This window comes from Onychomys torridus, chromosome 5 (assembly GCF_903995425.1).
Source record: "Onychomys torridus chromosome 5, mOncTor1.1, whole genome shotgun sequence".
Lineage (NCBI taxonomy): Eukaryota > Metazoa > Chordata > Mammalia > Rodentia > Cricetidae > Onychomys > Onychomys torridus.
In genome coordinates, this window is record NC_050447.1 from 33,398,239 (window position 1) to 33,417,637 (window position 19,399).

Here is a 19,399-nt window from a genome sequence, read left to right on the forward strand (position 1 = left end):
TGGAGGACAGCGCATGCTCTGTGACGGGGGTGGAACCGCGAGAGGAGGGGCCGGGGAGGAGAGCTGCGCATGCTCGCGCCTTGGGGCGGTGCTTATGAAACCCGCCGGGAAGCGGCTGCTCTCTGGGTTTCTGCTGTAGAGGTATTGATGTTAGGGGCTTCCAGCCTCGGAAACTCTGGGGTTTGCCCACCGGCGTCAAGAATGTAGATGCTTTAGAGGTTTTCCGGGAATGAAGAAAGGTCTCGTGTTCGACAGTAACCTGTGTTTGCAGAAGTCCAGGTATCTCCAACTGGCCGCATTTTTTGACTCGGAATGATTGGCCTTCCTGTTCGCTCAGGTGACTGTCTGATCTCTTCCTCTGGGTGTTCTTTGGTTGTTCCTTAAATGTCATTTCTCTTTTACACTATGACCTCAAGTTCCCTTGACCTCCTTATGGAGCCTGTGTTCTCCCAAGGAAATAGATTTTGTAATGAGACTACCCTTAGTTTTTTACCAGACTGCTATTATAGTGAAGCCGGTAGGTCTTAGTGTGAAATTGGCTCTGCAGAATGTGACTGGGGTTTATTCTATGTGGGAATAGTCTCCTGGCTACTTCTCAACTGCAAAAGGGGAGGCTCCTAGTCCTCATCCCACAGCAGGCTGGGATGAAGGAACATGCCAGCTGAAGGTGGTTCTGTGACCCTTTTACCAGTTCTAAGCCTTGCCACCATTACCGCCATGTCTCTGCACCTGGGCAGCTTCCAGGGTGAAAAGAAATCCCAACTTCAAGCCTTCCTCTGCAAATAGGCCGTTTTCTCCTGTTCGCTAGTGGCAGAAAGGATCAGAGTTAAAAAGTGGATGCACTTGCCTAGTTAGTATTTTCTATTTATTGAAATATTTCTTTTCTTTGTTTTTTCGAGATAAGGTTTCTCTATGTAGCTCTGGCTGTCCTGGAACTCTCTCTGTAGACCAGGCTGGCCTTGAACTCAGAGATCCATCTGCCTCTGCCTTCCGGGTGTTGGTATTAAAGGCGTGCGCCGCCACCGTCGCCGCCACCACCACCACCACCCCGGCTTGCATTTATAGTCCTGGATTATGGTAATTCTCCTAGATCAAGGTTTTTCAGCAGTGATACTGCTAACTTTTGGAGCCTGGTAGTTTTTATTAGGCAGAGATGGAGAGGGTTGTTTGCTATAGGATGATTAGCATTATCCCTGGCCTCTACCCAGTTGATACCATTAGCACACAACCAGTTGTGACCAAAATAACCAAAAGTTACTTTTGTGCTTATCTGATTTCCCATTTTCTTCCTCTACATTAGCTGTTCCTTAGGAAATGAAGGTGCTGGAGTGTAGCTTAGAGGTAGAGCATTTGCCTAGTTAGTATCTGTGAGAGCCTGGGCTTTACACCTCAGCACTGCCAGATAAAACTAAAACATCTATAAGATGCTACTGAGTGAAACATTCTCTAGAAACGCAGATTTAGGAAAATGAGCGTTAAGCCCCACACTAACTCAGGACTTCTAGAACTTTTAAATAACTGGTGATTTCTGGGCTGGTGGCACACACCTTTAATACCAGCACCCTGGAGGCAGAGGAAGATGGATCTTGAGACCAGCCTACACTACAAGGTTCCATTCAAGACAGCCAGGGATACACAGAGAAACCCTGCCTCAAAACACACATACAAACAAATAGTGATTAATGTTCACTATCAACATCCAAGAGTTTTCCTGATTTATAGACCACCAAAAAACCCTTTTGCAAGAACATGCCTCTTGAGATGTGTGTCTGGTTCCTTCAGCAAACCTCACTCTGGTGGCTAAGCCACCACCTGCTTCTGTTTGTTAACCATCATAGTCTCTCTCCCCAGTCAAAGCTTGTTGACCTTGTTTCTTCACCAATCTTGTGCCAACTTTTATCTCCTAAATATTTCCCAGCCTTTCTGGCTTTTAGGGCCTACCAGTGGCATCCTAGTTCATGCTTTTATCTGTTGTCTCTAATCTTACCTCCTGTAGACACCAGCATAATTTATTGTATCCCCTTTCTGCACAAACCCCTGGTTTTATGGAATCAGGAGAGCCATCGCACAAGGCTCGTGGAAGGACTGAACACTACTCACAAATGCTATCACCCTCTGATTTCAATGGTTCCACAGTAACCTTACCTTTTATGGATGGGAGGCAAACCTAGAAAATTAACTTCCTTTTTTTTTTTTTTTTCTTTGTTGCTAGGGATTGAACCAAGGGATTTTCGAATATGAGGTGTCTTGATTTCTTTCCCTGACAAAATACCCCAACAGATTTAGCTCAGTAGTAGAGCGCTTGCCTAGCAAGCGCAAGGCCCTGGGTTCAATCCTCAGCTCAAAAAAACAAAAACAAAAACAACTTAAGAGCGGAAGTCTGTTTGGCTCACAATTCCTGATTAAGTTCGTCACTATGGGGAAGTCAAGGTAGCTGTCCATTACACTCAAGAACAGTGCTGAAGAGGTGGCTCAGAGGTTAAGAGCACTTGCTGTTCTTACAAAGGACCTGAGTCCAGTTCCCAGCACCCATATGACAGCTCACAACTGTCCATAACTCTAGTTCCAGGGGACCGGATGACCTTCAAGAGCACCGGACACACAGATGGTACACAGACATATATAAAAGCAAAACACACAGATAAAAACAAACAAAAAAACCAAACCAAGGAGTAATGTATACATGCTATTGCCCAACATGCTCACTCAATCTTATATAGTCCAGGATCCTCTGCCCAGGGAATGGTCTGCACATTGAGATCTTAGTACAACTGAAGCCATGTTAGGAACATCGTTTTGACCTTAGAACCCAGACCATATGCCCACCATCTGCCAAAATGGAAAAAAAGATGTAATCTATCAAAGACCTAATCCACAGTTCCAGGATCTGGGGAAGTCCCTAGATGTATTAACCTTTGTTTTTTGGCTTCTGTAGCTTCACTTCTTGCTAACTGTTGCTAACCAAAGTGTGCCAACCAGGATGTGGGTTTTGTACATAAAAGGCAAAAATCTGGTGAGTCTTGGAGCTGCATGATTTGGGCAGGTTCCCCATGCAAATTGCCAGCCAGCAATACAGACTTCAGATTTGGCTTTAAGAGTTTCTATGTGAGTGGGGCCAATCCAGCACTAAGGAGGCAGAGGCAGGTAGATCTCTGTATTCCAGGCCAGCCTGGTCTTCAGAGTTAGTTCCAGGACAGCCAGAGCTACACAGAGAAACTCTGTCTTGAAGAAGCCAAAATTTCTGTGTGTTGGGCTGGAGAAATGACTTAGTGGTTAAGAGCACTGGCTGAGCTGGGTGGTGGCGGCACACGCCTTTAATCCCAGTACTCAGGAGGCAGAGCCAGGTGGATCTCTGTGAATTTGAGGCCAGCCTGGGCTACAGACCGAGATCCAGGACAGCATCAAAGCTACACAGAGAAACCCTATCACGAAAACAATCAAACAAAACCAAAAAAAAAAAAAAAAAAAAAAAAATGCACTGGCTGCTCTTCCAGAGGACCTGGGTTCTATTCCCAACATCTACATGGCAGCTCACAAATGTCTTTAATTCCAGTTCCAGGGGATCTGACATTCTCTTCTGGCCTCCAGGGACACCATACACACATGGTGCCCAGACATACATGCAGGTAACACACCAATATACATAAAATAAAATTTAAAAGAAAAAAGAGTTTCTGAGTGTTCTCTGTTGGAATTACTTCACAACATCCTAGAAGCCCCTGCGAGATACATGTCCAACACCCAAATATCTTATTTCCAAGCACTTCTCTTAGACCATCCCCATCCCCAATTCTGTAAAACTTTAGTCATCAACTCAGCCAGCCTGCTGCCATACAATAACCCCACAGAGCCTCTCCACTATTCCCTTGAACTCACTGATGTGCAGTTGGTCAGACCCAACAGAACAGAACCAGAAGAGGTACTGTACGCTGATTGCAGTAGCTTTGTTCAAAGTGGAATCAGATATCCTGGGGCTACAGTTGTCACCTATCCTGGAAAGATTGGGCCCAGTCTCTCAGATGATGGACTTCAGCACAAAGGGCTGAGCCTTTGGCATTAACCCAGGTGCTTTGCTGGAGGAAAGGCAAGCCATCGCTGTGTACACAGACAGTTGCTATGGATTTACCACAGTCCATGTCCATGGGGCCCTCTGTAGGGAAAGGCAGCTCCTCACCTCAGCCAGAAAGGAAATTAAAAACAAAGAAATCCTGGCCCTATTAGAGACCAGATAGCTGCCAAAATAAGGTAGCCACTATCTACTGCAAAGGACATCAAAAAGGGGGGGGAGGTGTCTCTGGATGCCCAAGGAAATGAATGGGTAGCAGACTCAGCTGCCCAGAAGGCGGCCCTAGAACCAGTGGGGCTGCACCAGATCTTGGTCACCCTGTCCAAACCCGAATTGCTCCAACACCAAAAGCACACACAGAAAGAAACCAAACGGACAGAAAGGGAGATCGCAAACAGGTGATGCTTGGATGCCCTCCCTGCTATTCTCAGAAGACAAATTGTCTCCACACTCCACCAGGCCACCCACCTGGGGGCATCCAAACCTGCTGAGTTACTCAGGCCCAAATATTACACCCTTCAAGTAGACAATCTTGTCAAAGACACTGTGTCCAGGTGTGCAAGTGTACACAAATGAATCCCAAAGCAGGAGGAAAAGCCTGGGAAGGAACCTGCACTCAAGGAGCACCCCCAGAGACCATTGAGAAGTCAATTTTACAGGGAGAAAACCCACAGTTCTTTGATATAAATAGATACCTTCTCTGAATGGGTGGAAGCCTATCCCACCCCAATGCAGACAGCCTCAGCAGTCACCAGGAAACTCCTCTTATTGATTGAAAAATACATTGTACCTGTAGTTTACAGAGCTCAGGATAGGTACAAAGGATAAGCACGACCTTAGAAGAAACTTTAAATACATCCCTGAGACTGGCAAAAATTAGATCAATATCCTACCATTGGCTTTTTTTTGGGAGGGGGGTTGGTTTTTAGAGACAGGGTTTCTGTGTAACCCTGGCTGTCCTGGAGCTTGCTCTGTAGACCAGACTGGTCTTGAACTCACGGAGATCCTCCTGCCTCTGCCTCCAGAGTGCTGGGGTTAAAGGTGTGTGCCACCACTGCCCAGCTTACCATTTGTCCTTCTAAGGGCCAGATGCACCCCAGATCAAGAGGGTTTCACCTCATTTCAAATTATATTTGGGAGGTTTCCCCTTCTCCTTCCTAAGCTATGTTCATGAGGCAGAAACTACTAACCATTCCCCCCTCAAGTCCTTACAGGCTCTGCAACAAGCCCAAAGGGCTGTGCCCTTATCCATGTCTGAGCCTGTAGACAAGTTCTAGCCCAGCAACCTTGTGTGAGTAAAGAGTCTCCCAGATCCTGAAGCCAATATGGAAAGGCCCATATCCTATGATTCTCACCACCTCTAAAGCAATGAAGGTTGCCGATGGATCCACCATACCTAGCTGAAGGAAGCTACCAAGGACAACAGATGGGTTGTCACCAGATCCTCTGACCCAGAAGGATAAGATGACAGGTCCCGGAGACTGTGGCTGTCTATTTTGTCTTAATCCCTATGGAAAAGGCCCATAACCTCCATAAGACAAGACCCTGGGGTGAGAATTAAGAAAGATGAAACTGGGAAGTTTAATCTCTCCACTGAGACCCAACCTACCTTCCGGTGGACTTCTATACAAAATTACATCCAGAGGCTACTGGGAAAAGAAGGCTGCAAAGGAGCACGCTGCCTGAATAGTAGTGCGCTCAGTGGGGTTGCGAAACGGATTCCTTCTGAAGGCACAATTGACCCCTTCAAAGTCCTAGAGAGAAAACCATCACAATCTACCTGTCATTTCTCTAGTCTTGAGCAGTGCAATCTCATACCTATAAAGGTTTGTTTGGGCTTGCCAGGAAACTGAAAGTCATTATTGGAAAACCAAAACCCAGGGATTCAGGTGGTAGGTGTGTGCATGGTCAGGACCCAGACAAGTTATTTACTAGCCAAGGAAACCTTCACCTCGAGTTATCTGCCCCATTGACCCAAACTGGCCCATCTTGGTACCCCTGGAATACAGCCTTCGAAGGCTGGAATCTCCAAAATTCCAATTTCCCCAGAAATCCCTTGGTAACTAAGCGGGAAGACGTCAGAGACAACAAAGGCAGCCCCTCAGCACTTGGGATGCCGAAAGGAGTGTGTCAGCTCCTAAGCCATTCTCAACTGGACATGGGTGTCTTAGTTGACGCTCTGTTGCTATGAAGAGACACCATGACCATGGCAACTCTTAGAAAACATTTAATGGGGCTTGCTTACAGTTTCAGAGGTCTAGTCCATTGTCATGGCCAGGAGCACGGTGACACACAGGCAGCCAGTGCTGATGCTGGAGAGTAGCTGAGAGTTCTAGATCTGGATCCATAAGCAACAAGCAGAGAGAGACTCTGGGCCTGGCTTGGGTATTTGAAACCTAGTGACACATTTCCTCCTCAAGGCCACACTTCCTAATTCCTGTCAAGTAGCACCACTTTCTTTTTTTGTTAATTTTTTAAATTACACTCATGATATTCATTAATTATACTCATGATATTAATTACATTTGTGGTATTCATTGATTACATCCGCAGTATTCATTCAATAACTATCTGATATTCATTAATTACATTCATTGTATTGATGTATTACATTCATGATACTATGTCCTGGTACTACTGTCCATTTGTGGAGCTTTCCCATCACACAAAACAGAGATTCTGTACTTAGGAAATCATTGCTCTACATTCCTTTCGTCTGCATCTTGAGATAACGTCTAATCTTTCTGTCTCTATGAACTTGGATATTCTATATATTTCATGTAATACAATTCTATAGTGTTTGTCCTTTTTTTAATGTAAAAACATGTACAACTGCAGGAGAAATAATACACAGATAGCTTGAACATTTTAAAAAAAAGTTATAATTCAAAAGTCCAGTGTTATTTGAAACCGGAAAATATTTTCTCTGTAGAAAATAGTAAAAATAGCCGGGTGGTGGTGGCACATGCCTTTATTTTATTTATTTGTTTGTTTGTTTTTTCGAGACAGGGCTTCTCTGTAGCTTTGGAACCTGTCCTGGACTAGCTCTATAAACCAGGCTGGCCTCGAACTCACAGAGATCCACCTGCCTCTGCCTCCTGAGTGCTAGGATTATAGGCATGTGCCACCTCCGCCTGGCACAAAGCAAGATCCAGGACAGGCACCAAAAACACCACAGAGAAACCCTGTCTCCAAAAAATCAAAAAATAAGTTAATTAATCAAACAAATAAATAAATAAAACTAGCGTTTAAAAAAAAAGAAAGAAAGCTAAGAGGTTGGGGATTTAGCTCAGTGGTAGAGCGCTTGCCTAGCAAGTGCAAGGCCCTGGGTTCGGTCCTCAGCTCCGGGGAGTGGGGGGGAGAAAATAGTAAAAATGATAACATTTCTCAATAAGACCTTTTAAGTCAAATAATAGCTGAATTATACATATTGATTAGATTCTGGGATACAGAAAAAGCCTATCTTCATCTGTTCAGAGAGCTATGTTCTACTGAAGTTGTGTAAGTGAGATTTCTATTCATCTTCCCCTTCACTGTTTGATTTATGGCAGACATTTTTCTATAGGCTAATCCATAATCTAAAAAGATTTTAGCCTCCCCTCCTGAAAGTACAGCCAGCATATTCTTTCATCAGCTTGATATGGTAAAAAATCTTATCTTAATAGTGAAATGTTTCACTAAAGCTTGCCCAGTGATTGGGCTGAACCAAAACTTATTATTAAGCCACAGTCATCCTAGGGTCTTTGCTGCTAGGTAGCCTCCCTGGATCTGTGGGTTGCAGTCTGATTGTCTTTTGCTTTATATCTACTATCCACTTATGAGTGAGTACATACCATGTTTGTCCTTCTGGGTTTGGGTTACCTCACTCAGGATATTTTCTAGTTCCTTCCATTTGCCTGCAAATTTCATGATGTCATTTTTTTCTGCTGAGTAGTACTACAATGTGTATATATAACACATTTTCTTAATCCATTCTTCAGTTGTCAGGCATCTAGGTTGTTTTCAGGTTCTGGCTATTACAAATAATGCTGCTTTGAATATAGTTGAGCATGTGTCCTTGTGGTATGATTGAGCATTCCTTGGGTATATGCCCAGGAGTGGTATGGCTGGGTCTTGAGGTAGATTGATTCCCAATTTTCTGAGAAACTGCTATACTGATTTCCACAGTGGTTGTACAAGTTTGCACTCCCACCAACAGTGGAGGAATGTTCTCCTTGCTCCGCATCCTCTCCAACATAGACTGTCATTAGTGTTTTTGATCATAGCCATTCTGACAGGTGGTCTTTCAGCCATTTGAAATTTTTCTTTTGAAAATTCTGTTTAGCTCTGTAGCTCATTTTTTTTTTAAATTGGATTGTTCAGTATTTTGATGTCTAGTTTCTTGAGTTCTTTATATACTTTGGAGATCAGTCCTCTGTCAGATGTGGGGTTGGTGAAGGTCTTTTCCCATTCTGTAGGCTGTCTTTTTGTCTTATTGACTGTGTCTTTTGCCCTACAAAAGATTCTCAGTTTCAAGAGGTCCCATTTATTAATTGTTGCTCTCAGTGTCTGTGCTGCTGGTGTTATATTTAGGAAGTAATCTCCTATGCCAATGCGTTCAAGTGTACTTCCTACTTTCTCTTCTATTAAGTTTAGTGTAACTGGATTTATGTTGAGGTCTTTGATCCACTTGGACTTGATTTTTGTGCATGGTGACAGATATGGATCTATTTGCAATCTTTTACATGTTGACATCCAGTTATGCCAGCACCATTTGTTGAAGATACTTTCTGTTGTATAGTTTTGGCTTCTTTGTCAAAAATCAGGTGTTCATATGTGTGTGTCAGGGTCTTCATTTCGATTCCATTGGTCCATATGTCCGTTTTTTAAAATTTTTTGTTTTTGTTTTTTGAGACAGTGTTTCTCTGTGTAGTTTTGGTGCCTATCCTAGATCTCACTCTGTAGACCAGGCTGGCCTTGAACTCACAGAGATCCGCCTGGCTCTGCCTCCCGAGAGCTGGGATTAAAGGCATGCGCCACCACACAGCTGTAGCACCATTTTCTATTGACCAAGCATTCACATATATGAACCTATTGCTATTATATAGGATGAGGAGCCCTTTTCTATTAAACCGATGCTGGCTATGCCTAGACCCCAGACCCCCGTAGTATGTTGGGCTTGGAACTAGTCAAACTAAAGCTCCCCTTCTAATCGTGACAACTATGAATGGGACCAACCTATACTCACCCTGTGGGACTTCCAAGGAAGGATGCCTGCTCAATGCTACCGAGATATCCCTGGATAGTTCCCCCCATGCAAATTCCTGTGGCCAGGTACAGCAGGTTTACCCCAGGAATGGCAGATGGGTGTATTTTAGGCCCCAGAGACTATCTGGCTTGTTTACACTAACAGCTTAATCAAGTGTGCATCTTGTAAATTGTTTACACTGGAGGAAACTCCACTCCTTTGCATCTGTGTTTGTTATACCACAAGTGTTCATCTATAATAATAATAATAAAAAAAAGAGGATAGGGGCCACCTTTATCTAGATTTTGGGTTTCCTCTGTGTGACAAGCTGTTCCCATTCTCACCCCCCTGTTGGTGGGGGCAGGCATCTTGGGTGGGCTCTGCAGCACTTGGTACTTGAGCCCTAATTGTGGGAGATAAAAATTTCAAGGAACTCAATGCCCCAGTAGACACAGACCTAGGCTATCTGAAAAATGCCATTTACTCTCTGGAAACCCAGGTAGTCTCTCCCTAGTAGATTGTTTGTCAGAGGTCTGGATTCCCTCTTCATGATACAAGGAGGTCTCTGTATGACACTGGGAGAAACACTGGTTCTATGCCAACCAGTCAGGGATAATTAGGAAAAGTTTAGCCAAGAATATGGTAACTGCTACCAATTTGGTCTCCTAGTTAACTGAGCCATTAATCTTTTTTGCTCCTGGCACTCAAAAGAACCTTCAACTCTGGTTGCAACATTTGGGTGAATGCCTTCAAAATATATAGTTGGCTTTTGCATTCTACACCCATGGAGCCAACCAACCAGGGGCCAGTAGGATCTTTGTGTGCTTTGTTTTTTTTCGAGACAGCTTCCCATGTAGGCCAAGCTGGTCTCACAGCTACGTAAGATGGCTGGCCTTTAAGTACGGACCTTCCTGTCTCCACCTCTCAATTTCTGGGATTATAACTATGTACCACTACACCCAGTGAAAAAAATTGTTTTCTTTTTAGTTGCATATGTAGCTGGAATTTTGTCTCCAGATCCCGTCAAGCCCCGGCAGTCCAACAGCCCACTTATAAAATAATCACTCAGACGCTTATATTGTTTAAACTGTTTGGCCTAATGGCTCAGGCTTCTTGCTAGCTGTTCTTACATCTTAAATTAACCCATTTCTATTAGTCTGTAAGTTGCCATGTGGCTTGTGGCTTACCGCTACCTTACAGCTCGCTTGTCATGGTGGCGGCTGGCAGTGTCTCAGCCTTCCACTTCCCTGAATTCTCTTCTCTGCTTGTCCCACCTATACTTCCTGCCTAGCTACTGGCCAATCAGTGTTTTATTTATCAACCAATCAGAGCAACACATTCACAGCATAGAGAACACCCCACAGCATGCATACAGAGACTGGAGGGATGCTTTAGTGGGTCAAGTGGTTGTTATGCAACCATGAAACTCTGGACTTGGATCCTTGGTACCCACATATAGTCAGGCACAAAAACACATAAACCATAACCCAGCACTGGGAGGCAGGAAGGAGAGGCTCTTAAGGACTCACTGGCCAGTGTGGCCAGACTGGTGAGTTCCAAGTTTAGAGAAAAAAACCTCAAAAGAATTAAGGTGAAGGAAGCTTGGCTTAGCAGTTAAGAGCAGGCACTGCTCTTGCAGAGGGCTAGAGTTCAGTACCCACATCGGGTAGTTGAAACAGCCTTTAGGGGATCCAGTGCCCTCTTTGGACCCCCCAGGCACCACACATATGTGCAAGTACCCCCACCTCATATACATAGATTAAAATAGTAAAGAAGGGCTGGGTGGTAGTGGCACATGCCTTTCTCTCTTTTTTTTTTCTGGAGCTGAGGATCGAACCTAGGGCCTAGTGCCTGCTAGGCAAGCGCTCTACCACTGAGCTAAATCCCCAACCCTGTGGCACATGCCTTTAATCTCAGGACTAGGGAGACAGAGGTAGGCAGATCTCTGTGTTTCTATGAGTTAGAGGCCAACCTGATCTATAGAGCTATTTTTAGAACAGCCAGGCTACATAGAGAAATCCTGTCTTGAAAAACCAAAAAGAAAAAAAAAAAAGTAGAGTGAAATTGAGGAAGACACCCAAGTCTCTGGCCCCCATACATTATACAAGGGGAAGTGCACCTGCACACATACAAACCACACACAAATTTTTAAGTGTATCTAAGCCGGACATGGTGGTGCACACCTTTAATCCTAGCATTCAGGAGGCAGAGGCAGGTGGATCTCTGAGTTCATGGCTAGCCTGGTCTACAGAGTGAGTTCCAGGACAGCCAGGGCTACACAGAGAAACTCTTGTCTTGAGGGGGAAAAAGTACATCTAAGTATATCCAGGATGTGTGTAGGTCATATTATATACCATTTTATATGAGGAATTTGAACACCAGAAGAATCTGAAATGTGGAAAAGAAAGCAGTCTCTTGGAACCCTTTCCATGAATACTGAGTATATGCTACACCCCCCCTTTTTTTTCCTCTTAAAGATTTATTTTTATTAAAATTGTGTGTAGGTTTATATCTGAATGTGGGTATGTGCCTGAGTGCAGTGCCCTGGGAGGCCAGAGGTGTCAGATCCTCCTGGAGCTGGAGTTACAGGTGGCTGGTTAGCCACCTGATGTGGGTGATAGGAATTGAACTCAGGTTCTCTGAAGAACACCAAATGCTCTCTCAACCACTGAAGCCCACATTTTTTTTTTTTTTTTTTTTTTTTGACACAAGATCTCACTGTGTAGTCCTGGCCTGCCTGGCCTTTAATTCAGAGATCTGCTTGCCTCTGCCTCTTGGTGCTCAGACTAAAGGTATACATACACTATCACACCCAACCCCCATACTACATCAAAAAAATTTTTTTTTCTGATACAGAACTTGCTTTGTAGACCAGGCTGGCCTCAAATTCAGGAGATCCTCCTGCTTCTGCCTCCCAAGTGCTGGGATTAAAGAAAATGCCACCACACCCAGCTTCAATTAAATATTTTATCAATTATCCCTTTCCTCTTCTCCCTCCAATCCTTTCCATGCACCTACCTTGAGCTCTTGATTTCATGTTCTTCTTTTTTCTTTTTTTTGAGCTGAGGATCGAACCCAGGGCCTTGTGCTTGCTAGGCAAACACTCTACCACTGAGCTAAATCCTCAACCCTTTTTTTGAGTTTTTTGAGACAGGGTTTCTCTGTGTAGCTTTGGTGCCTGTCCTGGCTCTCATGCTGTAGCCCAGGCTGGCCTTGAACTGAAGAGATCCACCTGGCTCTGTATCCCCAGTGCTGGGATCAAAGGCGTGCGCCACCACCACCCGGCTTATGGCCTTTATTTGTTATTGTTACATATATATGTGAGTGTCTGTGTGTTAATACAATCCATTCAGTTGGTCTGTTACTTCTGTGTATGATTCTGATCAGGGCTGACCACTTTGTACTGGATGACCAACGTGGGGGCTCTTCTGTGGAGGTAAAAGGACCCGGCAGCCCACCCTTCTGAAGTCAATTTCTTGTTTTCCTTGTTAAGATGAAAGCTATCTGAAGAGAGAACTAGCTAAAGTCCCTGTCCTTCTTGGAGTCTTGCAAAGATGAAGTCTCAAGTCCTGGAGGAGGAGGCACTAAGGTAGGCCCACTGACCCTAGTAAGACCAGACAAATGAGGCACAATTGCTCATGGATGTGTATTTTAATAAAAATAATTCTGTCAAAATACAACCGGAATTTTTTCATCTCAAGTACAATTTAATAGGATGTTTGTGTTAGAATTCTGTCAACCCTCTCACACCACAAGTTTCATGCTAATGCCGAGTATCAACTTGCAAGGACAAAGGCAGAACCAGTGTGCACAATGTGGAGGATGCCTGTTTCAGCTGTAGTTGATGATGGAGGGAACCTATGCGAAGAGGGGGCTCTGGGGACAGCCAGAAGCCACCATCTGGCCACAGGTCCAAATGCCTGCGATTGGTGGTGAAATGGGGCTCTGCTGTCCAGCTGCCAAATGACATGCATACCTGAGTTGTGAGCAACCAAAGGAACGTTCAGCCCCAACAGTCCTCTGCCTCATCTTGTTGTGCTTAAGGGCTGGGAAGATGCTGGGGAGCCAGGCAGTCCTTACTTCCCTAGCTTGTGATATCCTTGTTCTGCCAGCCTACACCCAGCCACAGACTCACCAGGAAGGGGTGGGGATGAGTTTTTGACTCTGAGTGGTCTGCCAACTTGGTCCTTGCTCTGCAAGGAGCTACCATCTGGTGCCACAAAGGGAAGGGGAGTAGGGATTGCTGCTCCCCAAGGGCTGGACAATCCAACACAGCCAGGTCCTCCTGCCCACAAGGGTCAGGTCCAGCCCTTTACTAAGCTGCATCCAAGAACCCCACTCCAGGCTCCTGGAAACAGGCTAGTAGGAATGGGGGTACATACGGGGCTCCTCTGCAACAGGACAGGACTAACAACTGGCTCCAGCAGCTTGATTTTGGCCCTCCCCACAGCTTGTGGGGCAAAGGCTTATGTCCCCAAAGTGAGCTGTCCAACTGGGACAGAGAACCCCTCTGGAGAGGAACAGAGTAAACAACTTGGACTCAGCTGAAACAGTGAGATAAGGCACAGAAAATGGGGAGGTGGCCGTGGGTACTGAGTGCGAGCCAGGTAGACACACAACCCCATGCAGCACACAGCAGTCCCGAGCCCTCCAAGGCCCTCTCAGCCGCTCCACAACCCAAGTCTAAGCACCCATGCCCAATTTTGTCACACTCCTAATGGTACCTGCTGCTCAGGCACTGCCCAGGTCATGCCAGCCTAACCCCTCACAAAGCTCTTTTGCCATTTTGCTTTAGGTCTAGACAGGACTATCGAACCCACAGGAATAGTTAGTCCTGGCTCTGCCACTCTGCTGTGTGGCTTTGGCCAAGTCACTTCATCTCCTGGGCCTGTTCCTTTAACTGGCAAAGGAGAGGAGGTGGAGACTTTTTTTTTTTTAAAACTCCACCGCTCTGCAAATACCACCGGTTTTCATACCCAAATTCGAGGACAGCCACTGCAACAGCCTGATTTTCCAACCTGAGTTTGGAGCTTGGGTGTTCTAGCTGTGGACAGGATGAAATTTCCTTTACACAGGACAAAACCTCCTGACAAGCTGCTAACCAAGACCCTGCCGGGAACCAAGAAAATGCAGTAGCCTGTAGGATTAGCCCCCAGAGCAAAATTTTGGAAGATTTCAGTCAGAGACCTGGCCCCTCACTGACAGCTGGTCTAACTTATTTTTGTCCAGCTGTGGGCCTGGTGAGGCCATCCCAGTAGGCACAGAACATCTTGAGCTTTACCACTGATCTCTGTGTCCACCAACAGAACATGGGCTCACCCAGCCCAGATGCAGATGGGGACTGGAAAATCACTTGGGGCTTTGCCACAGTTGGACCTACTCTTTGCAGAGGCTGCCTGGGCTTTTCACTCACCCTGTGAAGCAGGTGAGGAGATCCTGACCCCTCCAGGTCTCCTCTCCATAGACCCTCCTCCTCCTTGGCAGACAGTCCCCTCCCCAGATGGCCCACCCACATCCTGGCAGCATCTCAGCCCTGTGGTGGTAGGGTGTGTTGTTGTCCCACCAGCTGTGAGGATCCACATCCAACAGCTGCTAGGACATCTGTAAGGCCCATGGAGTCTCCTCTTTCTAAGAGTCGCTGGGGCCAAGCTGTAGAGAGAGCAGCCTCCCACAGCTGCAGGGAATCTGGACCAGGCAGCCAAGGGTTCCATCCACTCTGGACCAATGGGCCGAGACTCAGCCTCCACGAGGTACCAACTTCTCCACAGGAAGCATCAATCCCATCAGAGTTGGGCAGTGATGGTGAAGACCCAGGCAGGAAGAAAGCAGCCAGCCTGTCCTTAAGGGCCTCTGTCCTGGAATGGAGTCTTCCTCTTGGCAGCCTGGCATACAGCAGCTCTTGGGTTGAAGGCAGGTAGTTTCCAGGCATTCAACTGAGAGTAATGAATTATTTGGCCATCTTAACAAGGGAAGGCAGGGCACTGAGATGGGAGAGAGGGGCAAGGCAGGCAGTGAAAGGCAGGGTAGAGCGGTAGACAGAGTGCTGGCTACGGACCCTGTGTTCCCTTGCTTTGCTGTGTGCCCTGAGCCACCTCACTTCCCTGAATCCCTGACCTGCAGTTCTGTGTTTTGTCTACCTATAAGGGGCCTAGAGACCCATACCTCTTGGGATGCTACAAAGCAGCTTAGCCTGACCTTGCCCACCAAGCAGCCTCAGCTGGACCTGTGGCTCAATAAAGGGGGGGCCTAAAATAAACAAATCACTTGACTGAAGTGACAAGAGATGATTCTTTTTTAATGAGTTGGACTCAAATAAAAACACATGGTGTCTGGACAGCCTCACCCAAGAGGTGCTGGACCACTAGTGCTATGATAAATACTGCATCTTTTTTTTTTTAATATATATATATTTATATATATATATATATATAATCTCATTTGTTGTTTGTTTTTTACTTATGAAAATAATAAGCTATCATCAACCTGGACAGGCTTCATTACTAAATCAGCAGAAACCAGCTCAGCACAAACTCTCCCGAGAGAGACACTGGCGGCTCAGTCAGGAGGAAGAAAAAGATTAAAAACCCAACCTCTCCTCAAAACAAAATCTCCTTTAAAGGAGAAGCCGCTACATGAGTAACCAGCCAATACTGTGTCACAGGCCGCTGCACGTGGGAGGGAGAGGCAGAAGGAGAGGACAAGGAAAGGAAGGAGGGCGGGATGGAGGGAGGGAGGGAGGCAGGGAGGACCGGCCAGGTAGGAGGCGTGGGACTCTGCCCATGGCTTCCAGGTCTCTGTACCAGGTGCCTATGGAGGGCAGAGTTGCTCCAGCCCTAGGCTGAAGGACGGCCAGACAGAGCCAGCCAGGAAGGTCAGCTAGTGCAAGTAGTCATCGACTCTGGCAAAAGAGCAAGATCCCAGGCCTGCTCGGGCCATGAGCCGCAGACATTCAGATGCCTGGCCCAGGGCAAGCATCAGAGGCGGCTGCTTTGGCAGGTTCTGAGACTCTGTGGAGGAGATTATGAGACATGGTCAATGCCTAGCCAAGGGCTTGGGCGCAGGTCAAAGTTCTCTAGAGTTTATAGAGGTATGGACAGAACTCTTGGAACAGTGTTTATTGTCTGAGTGTTCTAGGCACCGGCCATGGCCCTGCATTCATGACAGGAATCTGAGGACCTTGGCCTTCTCTAGAGCAAGTAAGTTGGCCTGGCCCATGGCCATGAACTAGCGGCCAACTCAGTTGGCCTATGCCAACCTTGATGCTGTCTATCTCTAGGAAGAAGGAAGGTGGTCACCACACTCATGGGTTAACTTTTGCTTTCATTAGATGCACTCACCTAAAATGGCGCTGTTGAGAGCAGCACACACAGGCTCCCTCTGGATGGGATCAAGCTGATGGCCAACTGGGCAGCTCCAGGGGTCTGAATATGCTAGTAGGCTAAAGGCATCCTAAGGGACAGAGCATCCATGAGAGGAATGTAGCACACTCTACATATTCCCATAGCTCCAGAGGAGGTCAGAAGACTGCAGGGGCCCAGGGAGAGCTCAATATCCCTGGACTATAGAGTCAGGCAAATATATACCCTCTTTAGATCTTGGAATGGGAGGAACACCCAGGACACCCTAAACACTCCAAATTCCACTACAGACATAACTAGAGCCCGTTCTGGCTATTACTACTGCCCCTAGATGTTCCCAGAGCCCCGGCATCAAATGGGGAACTGCTCTGTGTGAGGACCTGACTTATCCTATACCTGTAGCATCTCCGTGTGGGCCAAATTCTTGCCGTACTCTCGGCCCAGCTGCTCACTCAATGCTTGCAACTCTCGGCCAAACAGGATGATCCTTTCTGTGGCAGCCTGGTTGCCCCCGCAGAGCTGCCGCCGTGGATGCCCATCATCTGCACCCAGAGGTCAGCAGAAAACACATTAGAGGGTGGAGAGGGAAGAAGAAGGAGGACCCCATGAAGCTACAGCTTCTGCCAAAGGCAGGCAAGGGCTAGGAGAGCAAGCAGGTGGAGCAGCTACTTCCAGCTGGCACACAGACCAGAGGTGGGGCAAGGCTTGGAAACCTCCCCTTCCCAGCCTGCACGGAGCTAATGAGGTCCACATTCTCAAACTCCCTTTGGCCTTTGAAGGGGTCTTGGCAGCATACATGGACCTTCCTTCACCTCGGAAGCCACCTCAAGGGTGCATCCAGGAACGACTAAGAGTGGAGGACTCAGGACACCTGCAGTTTCTCAAGCTGCCAGAGCCTGCCATCTTAGCCCCTCTTAAGAGGAAGTGGGCATTGGGACTGTCTGTTGCCTCTCAAGGAACACAGGGCTAGGTCACACTAAGGAACAGCACTTACCCATGCTGGACTCATCTGTCTGCAGGCCTTCGTGCTTGTAGGCACCATTGACGATGCGTGTGGATATGCTCTCCAACACACCGTTGGGATAATGTTCCGCCTCCATCTCCATCTCGCTGTCACTGTAGAGAAGAGCTGAGATGAGTTGGGCCTCTATCCAGGCTTTGCTGACCTTTGCCTCAGGCAAACCGAAGGAGTTTACCTGAGGGACCATAATGGGTCCCAGAATGGCATCAAACTGAAGGACTGCCAGGAACATGAGAGGACAGATAACCAAGCATTCTAGGCTCTGAAACTTAGCCCTACTACAGTTATCTCCAGGGGCTTGTTACATGATTCCTGTTCTTGCCCCCAAAGCTGCCCCTGGGACTCCTCTCAGTAAGCTCTCTTCTGAGTTGATACACCTCTTCAATATATCCCGCTCATCCCTACCAACTGAACTGATTGGGTATCTCTGAGGCCTTGGCAAGGACCCAAACTAAGGTCAGCCCAGGACCTGCTGAAGGCCATTTGGAGCTGCAGCCTACAGCCCAGGTCACCTGGCTACCCATGGGCCTGATTTCATAAAAAAACTCCCGTTGACCCGAGAGGTTCTAATAGGCCCAGCCTCCTTGGAGAAGGAGTCTCTGTGTAGGCCACCACATTCTCAAGTCTGGCAGGGTCAAGGGGACTGACAGCTATCTCTTGAATAGGGACAAAAGCCAGAACCAGTGTTTGGCCTGACCTTTCCACAGGCTGCAATCCAGGCAAAACCTATGACAAACGTGAGGGTGAAGGGCAGAAGGCAGCATTTCAAAGGAGACTGCCCAGTGGTGGGCCCAGTGGGCACAGAACCGAAGTGGGGAGAGAGGAGCAAGACAGGCACCTGGTCTCCTGGTTACTGGTACTGCTGTGGGGCTGGGACTTGGTGGAGTCTGTTGAGTTGGACTCGGAGTAATTGATGGAGGACGGGGAAGAGGAGGATGAGGAGGACGAGGAGGAGGAGCTGGGTGCGGGGTATTTACTGTGGTTCTGTTTGTTCTTGGAAGCAACGCCATTGCTGCAGCTGGGACTGTCTGCTCCTAGAAGCCAGGAGGGTCAGAGAAGGCAGGTCAGAGGTGGGACCCTAGGGATTGCCATAGTGGCCTTTCCCCTTCCACCCAATCCAGCAGTCAGTCCTAAGTCCACCACAAGGAAAGGTAGTTGGGGCGGCCATTCTTCTCCACACCAGCTCATCCCAGAGAACTCCCAAGAATGGCTGACCTGTGTTATGCATGTGGGAACTACTAGGGCCATGTCGGGGGCTGAGGCTGGGGGAGCCAGGGTAGCTGTCCTGGGACTTGGGGCTTCGGGAGCTCAAGCTGCGGACCTCACTGTCGGTGCCGTTCACCATCTCCACAAACTGCCGACACCTGTGAAGGGAGCGGAGAACTGACACTCTGGGCTGGCCCAGGCTGTGGGCTCCTGGTGCAAGCTGCGGGCCAGGCTCCGGAACTGTAACCTGACTTACTTGAGCATAAAGAGCAGGTTGGGGTTGTGTTCCAGCAGCCCAGGGTAGAAGCGTTGGGTTGTTTCAATAGCTTCACCCACCCGGCCTTCCAACACCAGCTTCTGGATTTCTGTAGAGAAGAACATGGCTCTGAGTAAGGGCTGAGGTCCCCTCCATATCCCTGGCCTGAAGTCAGGTGTGCGGGCTCTTGGCATGCTGCTAGCTGGAGAAGCTCACAGAAAAGGCTGAGAGAACTTGGTTGCCCAGGACCACAGCAGAGGCTGCT

The 19,399-nt window shown here is 47.2% G+C and overlaps 1 protein-coding gene across 2 annotated transcripts in view; it reads right to left on the minus strand.

The window, feature by feature from the left end:
- Window positions 1-12,925: 12,925 nt before the first annotated feature.
- Ranbp10 (RAN binding protein 10) overlaps window positions 12,926-19,399 on the minus strand; it is a 59,849-nt gene continuing 53,375 nt past the window's right edge. For both annotated transcript variants that reach the window (XM_036187599.1, XM_036187600.1), the window contains 7 exons: window positions 19,135-19,243; window positions 18,888-19,036; window positions 18,511-18,706; window positions 17,646-17,767; window positions 17,048-17,193; window positions 16,631-16,742; window positions 12,926-16,300 (listed from right to left, as the gene is read on the minus strand). In XM_036187599.1, the coding sequence (XP_036043492.1) occupies window positions 16,170-16,300; window positions 16,631-16,742; window positions 17,048-17,193; window positions 17,646-17,767; window positions 18,511-18,706; window positions 18,888-19,036; window positions 19,135-19,243 (965 nt within the window). In that variant the 3' untranslated portion in view covers window positions 12,926-16,169. The remainder of the gene's footprint in view (window positions 16,301-16,630; window positions 16,743-17,047; window positions 17,194-17,645; window positions 17,768-18,510; window positions 18,707-18,887; window positions 19,037-19,134; window positions 19,244-19,399) is intronic.